The following is a 12,450-nucleotide window of genomic DNA, read 5'->3' on the forward strand; positions in this document are numbered from 1 at the left end:
CGATGACTTCACTTAATCCACCTCCCATTGTCTCTGCTGCTGTCACTAGGTGGACTCGCATTTGTTGGACCCGGACTCTATATTTGTGGACTGTATTTATACCTCCTGTATTTATACCTTCTGTGAACCAAAGATTCTAGAACAGAGCTCTGTTCTAGAATCTTTGCTGTGAACACTCCAACACCTGAGCACAGTATCACGTAGGCCTACTCTCGGCATTATGATGTCATAATCAAGCACTGCGCAATGTAGCCTTGTACAGAACCTTGTAACATTTCAACCAGAGTTCAACCAGCGACTCACTGGATAGACTACAATTAAACTGCTGAGAGAAATCAAATAGACTACAAGAACATAAGTGATATTCGGTAAGTGACTTATGTGTGGCTAATTTTTTTTTAGCAGTTGAAGAATATATATTCGACTAGCATACTTTGAGACTCAACTTAAAACACCTGACCCCACGGTTTTTGTTTGTTTAATCTTGTTTCGAGATGGCCTATGCTTACGTCTTTCCTTCGTCCTATTTTCTTTCACATTTAGATTGATTGCATTCTCAATGATTAGCAGATGGTGAGCCTACAAATCCATTTGATACAAATCCATTAGGCCTATAGGCTTTTGTACCTATTTAAGTTCGAGGTATTTTGCTTTCAAAATACAGTGGATTTTTTCTTGGGGGATACGCTGCGTGCCAGTTCTACCCAACTTTCTAATGTGCATTCATGTGAAATGCGCATTAACATGTCTAATAGATATGTCTAATAGATATTTGATTCGCTAGAGAGGGTGGATTACCTCTCGATGTGTATAAGGTATAATGCGAATAAAGGTGATGGAAACGGTTTATTCGCATAGCGTGACGTAACCTCAATAATGTCGTACGCTCTGAAGTTGCCTGCGTTAGGCGTCCGATAATAACGAGCAACCTACTGGGGGCAACAGTCAGGCCCATCTTTCGGCATAATTCTTCAAACCCGGACTTGCTGAATCTAAAGCTCTCCATCCACTGCTGGTCAGTGAAGTGCGCATCCCTTGTCACTTTCCCTGTAGACATACCCATGGATACACTGGACAAGCAACTGTGTTCTGTTCCCAGATAATGCTTTCTCTGCCTATGATCTACGAGGAGACTGCTGGTTATGGCACAATTGAACAATGTAGGCCTATGGAACCGCAGACTGAAAGAAAAAGATAACTACGGTATAAGCCTATAGGCCTATCATGCATTAGGAGCCCAGTGATATAGACATGAGTCTCATAGGCTACTCGAAATTACAGTTGCAGGCCTAGTCGAAGTTAAAAGTTTTTAATGGGCATAGGCCTACATCACAACTTGTTGTAACAGAGGTAAATATCGCAGCAGATAGTAATAGGCTATAATAGCGATTACACAGCTTTTAAAACATGTTATTTCACTCTCGCTGGAGAGGAGTGAACGCAGAACAGGCTGTTATGCAAACAAATTTGTTAGGGTGATGATCTGCATCTCCGTTCGCCAAAAGCTATGGTTTTGCTAACCCATTCGCACAATAGGCTAAATACTTTCTGAAAGGTTATATCCATTGTTGACGTGCAACATGTGGGGCTTGTGGGGTAGTGTCAAGCAGTGAAGTGTAGCCAATTGCAGACAGGCTACTGTATGTTCACATCACGCGAGTCAGACAGAAGACGGGCACTGCTTTGAATTAGATGGAAACGCACTAGTGTCTTGTCTTGTCAAGACCCTTCGATACTGGTTACCATAGTGTTATTATGATGTCATAATGGACCAGTATGTCACCTCAGAACCTTGTATTTAAAACCAGGTCAAACGAAATAAAAGCCCATTTTACCACAGCAACTGTTAGACGAGGACACAAAAAAATATTGCTGAGTGAAAAATCTATTTAAACCCACATAAGACTACAGCATAATTATAGGTGATCTGGTAAGTTACAATGAATTGCTGATACATTCCGAATCTAACGCTATATTCACAGGCATGACTTATTTTTTATTTATTTGATGATCTAAGATAAGGTGGTGGTGGTGAGGAAAGATATCCAAAGGTCAATGTGCATGTGAATTCAAATATCATACTTCTATAATTTATTAGTATACACTGTAACTGTATAGTATGTAGGCCTAACTAGATAAGTCTCTTCTCCTCAGAACTGAAGATGCCTCGCACACGAATCCATCCATCCGAGCCTGTAAGTCATATAGTCATAGCCTATTCCCTCTGAATATAATTGACCCACTGATACTGTATTTCCAGATTGAAGTAATAATTCATCAAAAAAAGATGGGTAAGCAGTGTTGAACTGAAGTGAATACTGAAAAGTAATATAACTGAATCGAACTCATTTTGTTGCAGTCTGATCTCAGCAGCAGCCAGGAATCAATTTATTCTTCTGTGGTATGTTTATACACTACAAAACATCAATGTAGAGAGTGTCTGATGGTGTGGTATATGCCATGACTGATCTGTACAATATTTATAGAATTCATTAATGAATTAGCATGGAGTTGTAGAAGCGGAATTTAATGAAATTAAACAGAAATGAAGTGATGCCTCGGGTACAGTGGTGCATTACAGAACAGGGTCTAGAGAATCTTTGTGGCATGGCAGGTGCAGAGAAGCCCATCAGATATTGGCAAGCTGAGGGTGATAAGACGCATGATTGGTTGTCAGGCGGACGGCTCTCGAGGGAATGAAGTGGAGGTATGTAGAGATGCCTATACATACAGAGGGGGCGCGCAGTGTGCAAGAAAACATGATCCATTGCAATGGCATGAGGGGGGGGGGGGGGGGGGGTCGTGTCTGCACTCAGCCAGTTAACAATTATTAAAACTTTTTGCCCACTTTAAACAGATTGAAACATTTGAGGAAAGCCGATGCTCCTCCACCTCCTCTGGTTCTACCCTCGAGCCAGTGTGGAAGCTTCAGCCTACACCTAAGGCTGCTCCACTTCAAGCCGTTCTACCTAAACCTGCTCTACCCAAAGCCGAACCACCTAATGCCCCTCCTCGTAAAGCCGTTCCACTTGAAGCTGCTCCACCTAAAGTCACTCCATCTAATGGTGCTCCACGTAGAGTTCTTCCACTTGAAGCTGCTCCATCTGTACAGTCGAGACGGCGTGACGCTGGCACCAGTACAAACGTTCAGGCATGTGTATGTCAGGAATGTGGATGCCAGGGAAGAAAAGCTCAGCCCAAAGCACAGATTTTCCTGGTTTTCCCTGGACATCCAGCCCTTGGCTACAGGCCCACTACGACGATCAGATTCCCTGAAGTGTCACCTCTTGACAGGGCATCCAACGCTTTCCTCCCTCCACTGTCGTCAACTCGGTTTCAGCCAGCCCCAAGGACCCCTGGGAACCAGAGTCAAATACCAACAGTGCAAGCACCTGGCCCTTCAGCTGAAATCTCTTCTGCAGAAATGAAAAAGAAAATAAGAAAAGTGGAGAGGGCAAACGACCTCATGGATTTGCAGATAGTCACCGAAAAGAAAAGGCAGGCTAAACTATATCAAATCATTGGTCTGGATGTCAGAGGCCTTCCTTCCAAGATCAAGCAGATGAGGAGGGACCATGGCTCCATGATCGAGGCATGGGAAATGGACAGGCTGCAGCGGGAAAGTGATGCGATGCCGTTGGTTGAGACCAAACCCGAGGATGAGACCCTGGCAGGTGTGCAGGAGAGGGACGAGGTTAAGACTGACGCTCCTCTCTCCTCTGGCCCTTGTCCTTCAAAGAAAGAAGGAAGAGATGTAGCCGCTCAATCTACGTCCAGAGGTTTGAAGCGCACATCTACATTCAACTTCCTGTCTCAAACCTCGTTGTCGTCCCATGGAGGCCAGTCAGGCTCTGATTCTGACTCTCTAAACTCCGACTGCTCCTCTTGCCAAGAGACGTGTACATTCCCCCACAAGTTCATATCTGTGCCAGACCTGCCTCTCAGAGACGATTCGCACGAACCACCCTCCACCTTGATCTGTGCGAGAAATCTTGCAATTGTGGCCAGGAGAAATGGAATACACTCACCACCAGCTAGAGTGAGTTCACGTTGATTAGTTTTAGTTTTGTTGAGATGAAATGGTAGGAGAATGTTGACTGGAGTTCTAAATTCAGATGTATGTATTTCAGAAGTGACAATGTGGCCCAACTAGGGAATATTCAATACCAATATGCTCTCACCTCTACTTTTGAGGAGACAGAAATGAATGAAAAGTTAGCATGAGTGCAGAATGGCCCATTATCATGGTTTTAAATCGTTTTGTTTGTTTTTCAGGCTTCTATGAATAATAATGAGGACAGTGATGACAGTGACTCTGAGGACAGCAGCAGCACTGACCTGGAAGAGGGCACAGGAAACAAAGATGACTCAACCCAGCGAATCAAGGAATTACAGTACTTGATACTGACCACTGAAAAAAAAATGGAATTGGTGAAAGAGCTGGAGAAAGATTCAAGGGTGTCTTACAAAAAGGAGAAAGACCAGCTGGCGCTGAAAAAGAAAGATTTCCAAAAAATAAAAAAATCACAGCTGCCTGACAGTCTGAAAAGGAGCACCAAGAAAAAGCTGCAGGTAGAAGAGGCTGAATTTGAACAAGGCCAGAAGAGGGTTGATAAGGAGCTGAAACGACAGACAGCCAACCTGAAAGCTCGCTTGAGCCAATATAAAAAGGCCTTGAAAGACGTGGAGAAGAAGGAAAAGGAGAGGCAGAAACGTCTGGAAAAACTCCACAAGGAAAAAGCAAAGGCAGAGAAAATCAAGCACAAAAAAATAGAAAAGGAAAAGGAGAAAAAACTTCAGATGGAGTTGGCTGAGGAGCGAGAAATTGCAAAAGCACGATTGATGGCACAGCATAAGAAAGACAAATTCAAGAAGCTTAGCAGCAAAATAATGGCAAAGAGGGAGGAAGAGGTGCGCAAGACGGCACATGAGAATGAGAAATACGAAAGAAGGCGCCAGAAATTCAAGAGGAAGTGGACAAAGCGAATAAAAAAAGCTACAAAAATAAAAAACAAAATCACTTCAGCGCCAGGACGTTTCTTCCGGCTTTTTAAACCAAGCTATGGAAAGAAGGTGGACAAAGTCTTGAAGGAGGAACAGATGGAACGGCTGCTCTTGCAACAAACTGCAAAGGACAACGAGCAGTGGCTTCATGAGGAAGAGGTGAGGATGAAGCAGGATAAGGAGCGAGCAGAGGAGGAGAGGCGGAGAACTCTTGCTGCCCAGCAGGAGGCCACGGAATGGTGCGGCAAGATGCGGGTTGTGCTGGCATCAGCGAGGAGCAGCACAAGCAGTATCAATTCAGAGTTCTGAAAAAAGACGTCAGGACACCAAGAAGGAGCAGGTCAGACAAAAAAAGGTCAGTGAGATGGCTGGCAGATAGAGACCTCTTTTATAAACATGCAGGTTCTAACACCCGGCCCACGCCAGGTCCGCAACTAAAGCCTACCTTACGCTGATAAGATTTGGGAAAGATTCTTCAAAGATTGTAGTCTTTTATCTAATGCCCCTCATTCAAGCTTTACTCAAAAGACTACAGTCTTTCAATAATTTTTCCCAAAATCTTGTCAGTGTAAGGTAGGCTTCAAGTGTAAAAATAGTTTTAAATATTTTTTTTTTCAAGGCTAACAGGTCTGGTGTAGTCAGTTCCATTGATTATAGTGCAAATTGTTGCGATACTTGTGTACCTGGTGTAGCCTCCCTGTAAGGCTGAGACAAACAAAGAGCAGCGATTAGAACTGTTCTTTTGTGTTTCATGCCTAGTGGTGCAAAAGAAGCATCTCCGGAAGATGGAGTTTCCAGGGGGAAGAGAGAGGGCATTTTCACAGGAACTGCTGCCACCAAAGACACAGGAACTGTCATCATAAATCTCCTTGTGTGGTTTGTATGAGAAGTGTAGGGACGTTGTTGCCAAGGTAAGGAAGATTCGGTTCATTTGCATGGCATGATGCCAGGAAAGTTTTTGCAGTGTTATGTATCCAGAGATGAACACACTAGCAATCACAGCCTATGCATGTTGATATTATTCAGACATTAGAGGTGAATCACAGGTACATGGGCAATGCAAAACGTTGAGGTGCCGAGCGAGCGCTATCAGTGTGAACGCAGCTTTAGACGGCCTGACAAAGAAGGTTAGTTACACTAATCACAGGAATGTCTTCCCTCCAAGTAGACTCGGCCTAAATGTGCCCTGACCACGCAAACACGAGTATCATACAACAGAGAGGACGAGGAGAAATCATGGTGGAAGCAGAGCTCTCCACCCCAGCTGGAAGTCTCTCAACTAAGAGGTAGCCAGTTTAAAATTAACTGGAGTGTATGTATGAACAGGAAATCATTGCAACTGTAAATTGTGCTTCTGTCTGTCATTATCTGGGAATTTCTTTGTACATCTTTCACAACTATATGGTTAGATGTAAGCAGACTTTCATTTGTTGAACAGATACTGGCAAATGTTTCACTGTCTGGTGTAAAGGAAACCGTGGTGCTGTAAAACTAATAAGCCTGACTTTTCCTGTTTCAGCTTCTCTCGAACATCACTCCATCCATCTGCTGTCCCAGCACCAGCCCAAGGAGGATGGGTTCCCCCAAAAGCCTGGGTCCTCCCAAGGTTTCTTCCAGCTGGGAGTTTTTCCTTGCCACCGTTGCCTATGGCTTGCTTTTGGGGGCATGAGGACAGTAAATAAAACCAAAAATATTAACGTTGGTCTTTTACTCAGATTTGTCATCTAGGTTAACACAAGCTAATGGAACTTCTAAATGATTAAATGCTTCTTCCATGTAAACACAAAATGGCAATTGGTTTAGTTAGTGTTCATGCAACCAGTGGTTCTGTGTGGGGCGGGCCCCACTAGTGGGGAGTAGAGACATGACAGATGGGGTGCAATGAACAGGAGTTTTTTGTTTTGGGCCTATCTTTAATAATACCTTCAGTTTTGACATTGATTAAAAAGAAAAAAGAAAATAACCACACACAAACATAGGAGTCATAAACAGACCAACATATGAATCAAACATACATGGGTGGCTGTCTAAAAACAGCACTGTGCAGACCAGTTTCACTCGAGAATTCCCATATGAAATTCTTCATTCTTTCTTGTTTTACTGTCTAAGCAGTATGGAACAGCCCATTTGTTTTCGGAACATACTGAAGACTCATGGATTAAAGTGAAAAAAAATCACCTGACTGAATTTTTTTTGTCAAAAAAAAAAAAAATGGACACACGCAAGTGATGCAAATCAAAGGGCCTTAGCGTAGACCTCCGTTTGCAAGTAACACATTTTAAAGTAGGCCTAGCTATTCAATACTGCAGACTGTTGCTTATTAGGAGTGCTCCCAGGGCCGGCTATAGCCCAAAAAAAAAAGTTATAGGGGGTTGGGGGGTGTCACCCCCGAGAAAATGTATTAAATACTGTTATGTAAATGCATAAATTCTGCACACTTTCAGTCAGAGATTAGGGCCAGCATTATGCCTAAAATACATATGTCTCCAAAACATTCCTCACCTGTTATCAGACATGCATGAAAACAATTAAAACTCACAGCCATAGGTTATTTACCGTCAGATAGGCCTCTGTTATTGAAGATTTGGAATAATTGATTTGAAATGTAATATGCAAAAGAATTGACATTTTCTGATGTCAGGATATAATTTGGTGTAACTTACATAGGCCCTAGGTGAAATGTTGTTTAATTAGGTGCATGTCACTTTAAGAGGTTTTAGTTTTTGAGTAAGAACGTGATGCACGGCATGAATGTTATATTAGAAGTTCCACGGTTTTTCTCACCGTGTCAGTTATACGAGTATGAACTGTGCTGTTTGTTACAATAAACATTCAAGAATATTAACTTAAGACAATTATAAGAACACGCGTCAGTCGTAGGACCCCTGTTTCGTTTATTGGAAACGGACCTACGACTTTCTCTTTGAAGAAGACAAATTAGTCACAATGTAGACTAAGCTACTGGATCCTTTTGAATTGTATAAGTTAACCTTGTTGGCTTTTCATAATTATTTTTAGAGAAATTAGCAGTTAAATATAAACAGTAGGATAGCCTAATAGTGGCGTGGCGCAGACACACACTTTCCCGTAGTCTCTGCGTTTCGAGCGCACCCGACTCTATTAATAACTAGAAAATGTAATTCCATGGAAGGAATTACCATTGCATGTAAATGCAAAAAGGTTGCTGTGTAAAACATTGTATTGGGCCTATAGTTAAAAAGACAACATAGGCTATGAATGACACAGAAGCATAGATAAATAACAAATAACTCAATTCCAATTCCACTGAAATTACTTGGAAACCCACATTTAAAAACCATTTATGAAAATGCATCAACATAGTATTTTGGAAAAACTCCTCATTTATTAGAATTTAAAAGACTGAAGTTGCCAACTTCAACGAGTTGCAAGCGCTGACACTTCAGTAGCCTACTGAAGTCCACCTAGCCTACAGTGAAACGACTGGTAGCTTGCATAGCCTACCTACACTTTAATGCAGGTTGAAAGTATTGGAATACGGAATACAATCTCAAACAATAATCAACGATGATGCAGCAACAGGTAGGATAGCAAAACGTTCTTACAGGATATGTTATGTTGGCTGAGGATGAGCTATGTTCTTCGAAGTGTTATGTGTGTGTGATCCTATTAGGAATGTACAATAAGCCAGGGGTCTTCAACCTTTTTCAGCTCAAGGACCCCTTGGCTGTGAGAGGGACTGAGCACGGACCCCCACACCTAGCCCACCTCAAATCCTGTCTATCATTTGGACAGTCAGTCATGAGTGCCTACTGTAGCCTACATGCACGTACGCGCGTGCGCGCACATTCTAAACAGAAGTTATTATTAACAGGGGGGTACCTAGGCCTACTGCTTTATACAACTCGTTTCTGATATTTCTTTACATAGTGTTGCATAAATTCGCCCTATAATAGAATGAATGTCACAAGGGTTAACTAAGGTGGATATGTTCAGCTAAATTCAGGCAAAGCTTCATTATCTCAAACTGATACAGACAGAAAGCCTGTTACTCTTGTGTAAATACTACTGTACTTTGTCTTACAGAAGGAAACAAAAACACATGAGATTATCGTTATCGTTTTATTGTGATGGTAGCCTATGAAATCGCGGAGAACGTGGGATGAAATTAATTCGCGCAGAATGCCTTGACGCGCAAAGACCGCAGACTCTCGTAAAAAGAAAAACAAAGCAAAACATCACACAGAACAAATAGGCTACTCCGCAAAGTTCAGGGTCCATCAGTCCCGACATTGAGCAAACGAATCAAACAGTCGGAACGTAATTTATCTCACAGAATGAGAAGAACGAGTTTGCTTATGGTCAGATGCTGCTGAAAACGAAGGTATTTTAAAGCTAAAACGCACGGGAGAAAAAGTGTTCTTTAATCGCGATGATCCAACTCAATTTAGTAGGCTAGGCATATTTGAGTTGGATCAAGTATGTACGAGTCTTTTCTTGTCTGCGTTTACTGGCTATTCATGGAAGCCATGTTGGCATCCTATCTATCCGAACCTCCATGTCTGACGTGTAGCTTTTCCCCCGGGGAGTTAAAAAACCGGTCCATCATTCTTATTTAATTGCTAATGTGTTTTGGCATAGGCTAGGTTGGCAAAAAGTTACACAGGGAGGATCACATGAATTAGTTATTTAAAAACGAATATGAAGCGAATTTCTTTTGAACATTATGTTAACTAAAACCAATTTTATTTTTTGGAGGAGAAAAAAAAAAAATGCTTCAGACAAAATATTTTCGCGGACCCCCTGCAGTACCTCCGCGGACCCCCTAGGGGTCGCGGACCCCCGGTTGAAGACCCATGCAATAAGCTGTTAACAAAGGTTTTTGGATTTGTGAATGATTTGAAAGCTTTAAATGATTGCCTGGCTAGCAGTAACTAGCTAAAACGAGTGCTAGCTTGCTAACAAACAAACGTGAAAATGATAGCAACTTAATGCAGTTTGTACTAGAAACGACTGTGAGAAAAAGGCTAATCTAAATGGTGCAACAACTAGTAGGCCAGACCTATGTCTATCCGGTTGGACTTGGACTGAAACGCTGGGTGAAGATCGGTGTTGTGTAGGCTGCACTGTGAAGATGTTGTGTAAGCCCTGTATGCTGCAGCCGACCACGTTAGCCTGGAGCACGTTATGTTTGTCGTTAGCCTAATACAGTGCTTACTTTGACGTTAGATTAGATTGTCTTAGCTGTTGATAACGTTACCTGGAGCAAACCGGTTACTGTAACGATGTTAACAAATCAAATAGGCTTAAGGAGTAGCCTACAGGAGGAGACAAGACGATAACGTCCAGGTTTAGCCTACTGCAGCTCTGTGGCATGGTAGAATACAGCCGTTTTAGGGGACGTGTGATCTTTCCTTTAACAGCAGCCTGTGGCAGCCGTACATACAGTAGGTTTAGCCTGGTTTAGCGCAGCAAAGATCCTTGATTACTGACAGCTGAGCACTGACGTAACAATTAATCTTTGCCGCCAAAGGGTCTCAATGTAAACTCTATGGGAATTTTAAACTCTTTTATCGTAAATATCTCAAAAAGTATGAAGTTCACAGATGTGAAAAATACAATCGTCAAATCTCCGTTACAAGACCTTTGTATGAGTGTTTGAATGACGTCAAACGGTTAAGTGGTGTTAGCGTTATAAACCGTGGATTTTGGTCGGAAGAAGAATAATAACATTAAGAAGAATAGGGATAACAGTACATTGCATTCACATGCAATGTAATAATGACCGAAAGTAGGCTATAGCCATGTTCTTTTTGACTATTCATCTTTAAGCTCCCCAACACTGCCGACCTCTAAGTAGCCTAATTTGATGAGATCGGGGAACTAACCTACACAGCAAGTGCGGACAAGAAGTCATCGCAAACAACGCAGACCTTTGCGCAGCTAGTGCGTGAATGTCTGTCCTGATGCTATTCTATAGCCTACTATTACAACTGGCGAAACAACTGTTTATTTTCATTTTACTTTTATGAAGAATATTAAGCCCAAATCATAGACTAATTAAACTGAAAAAACAACAGCTTTCCTGAACTTCTGCAAAGCTTGTTAACAAAAGCCTAATAGGCTGCGGCTCCAATGCATGGCTATAAATCAGGACTGTTCTTTCGTCTATTATTCTATCATTATGATGATGATGATGATGATGATGATTATTAGTAGTAGTAGCCTAGTGTTAGTAGTAGCCTCGCCGCAGCCTAATGTTCATCAACGCAGGTGCACCAACGCATTTATTTATTTATTTATTTTGCGCACAACGAAGATTTTAACATACCGGTAGGCTACAAAAGCACAGGCCTATCACAAAACAGGGTTCAACAAGAGATGTAACTATCACTGCGGTAATCCGGTAATATTTTCTCCCCGGATCTGCATCAATCTCATGATTGACATCTAGCACCTCCGGTTGACGGAAATCCGTCGTAGCGACGGAGAACTTTAATCCATGAAGACTGCAACCATAAACTGCCCACTTCACTAGTGTTAGTAGTGTTGTCAAAGGCTGTGCTTACCTGTGGCACTTGGCCTATACAGCTAGGTACAGCTGTAACAATACCCTTTATCATTGCCACTCGCACATAATAATGTCTACCGTTTACTGTCTATACTAATATTGATTCCTGTTATCTCTGTATACAGTATTGCTTCTATTATGGAGGTGAATTTCATCAGTTTTGCTTGGATTGGAAACATAAGAGGTGCCCCTAGAGAACACAATCCCAGGGTCATGCAATTGATTCAATGCACATCCAGACAAAAAAACACTGCACTTCTATCATGGTATGCCAATTACACCTATTACAAGTTAGTATACCATCAAAATAACTTCGAAGCTGCTTTGTTAAGACACAACATGTGTACAGGATACTTTTAAGCCCATTCCACATTGATGAATGGAATTGTCTTGTCACTGTAACAAAGGTAGGCCTACACAAAACATTCAAGAGAACAGCAATGCAATTGAAACTCGGCAAAAAATACCTTATTTATTTGAAAAAAAAAGGTAAAAAGGTAAGAGAAACTTGGTAAGAATGTTGGTAAATGCACTTTGTGCTTGGGCCAAACTTCATTCCACTGCCTGGTATTGTTTCTGAACTCGCACTGAGAGAGACACAGAATAAAACAAAGTACATTTTTAAGAAGTGTATGTAAGCACCGTCTCTGCTGTAAAGTACAGTTCTTTTTTTGTTTCACTAGACTCGATGTACCACAATGCTTTGTGGTTTTACATGTGTATTTTTCCTGATCCAATAAGATGTCTTTATTTGTTTGCTTTTATTTCAATTATTTTATCTGCCAATGGGTGTTGTCATAGACTGTAGTTCTATATATACAGTCTATGGGTGTTGTAAATTGGTTTATGCCCGCGAAATCGGGTGGAATGGGAGAATAGGGTTTGTGTGGAACTTT

The 12,450-nt window shown here is 41.8% G+C and overlaps 1 protein-coding gene across 3 annotated transcripts; it reads left to right on the plus strand.

Moving 5' to 3' along the window:
* The first annotated feature begins 233 nt into the window (after nt 1-233).
* On the plus strand, nt 234-6,701 carry LOC134070234 (calponin homology domain-containing protein DDB_G0272472-like). Of its 3 annotated transcripts, XM_062526518.1 has the most exons (8): nt 234-368; nt 2,155-2,195; nt 2,360-2,401; nt 2,615-2,707; nt 2,858-4,039; nt 4,276-5,359; nt 5,764-6,290; nt 6,524-6,701. In XM_062526518.1, exons 2-6 carry the CDS (start codon nt 2,163-2,165, stop codon nt 5,311-5,313), a joined length of 2,388 nt encoding a protein of 795 aa, XP_062382502.1. In that variant the 5' UTR covers nt 234-368; nt 2,155-2,162; the 3' UTR covers nt 5,314-5,359; nt 5,764-6,290; nt 6,524-6,701. The 3 variants fall into 3 exon arrangements, with proteins under 3 accessions (XP_062382502.1, XP_062382503.1, XP_062382505.1); XM_062526519.1 differs by lacking the exon at nt 2,615-2,707; XM_062526521.1 differs by lacking the exons at nt 2,360-2,401; nt 2,615-2,707.
* Nucleotides 6,702-12,450: the final 5,749 nt, after the last annotated feature.

The sequence above is a fragment of the Sardina pilchardus genome, chromosome 22 (genome assembly GCF_963854185.1).
Source record: "Sardina pilchardus chromosome 22, fSarPil1.1, whole genome shotgun sequence".
Classification (NCBI taxonomy): domain Eukaryota; kingdom Metazoa; phylum Chordata; class Actinopteri; order Clupeiformes; family Clupeidae; genus Sardina; species Sardina pilchardus.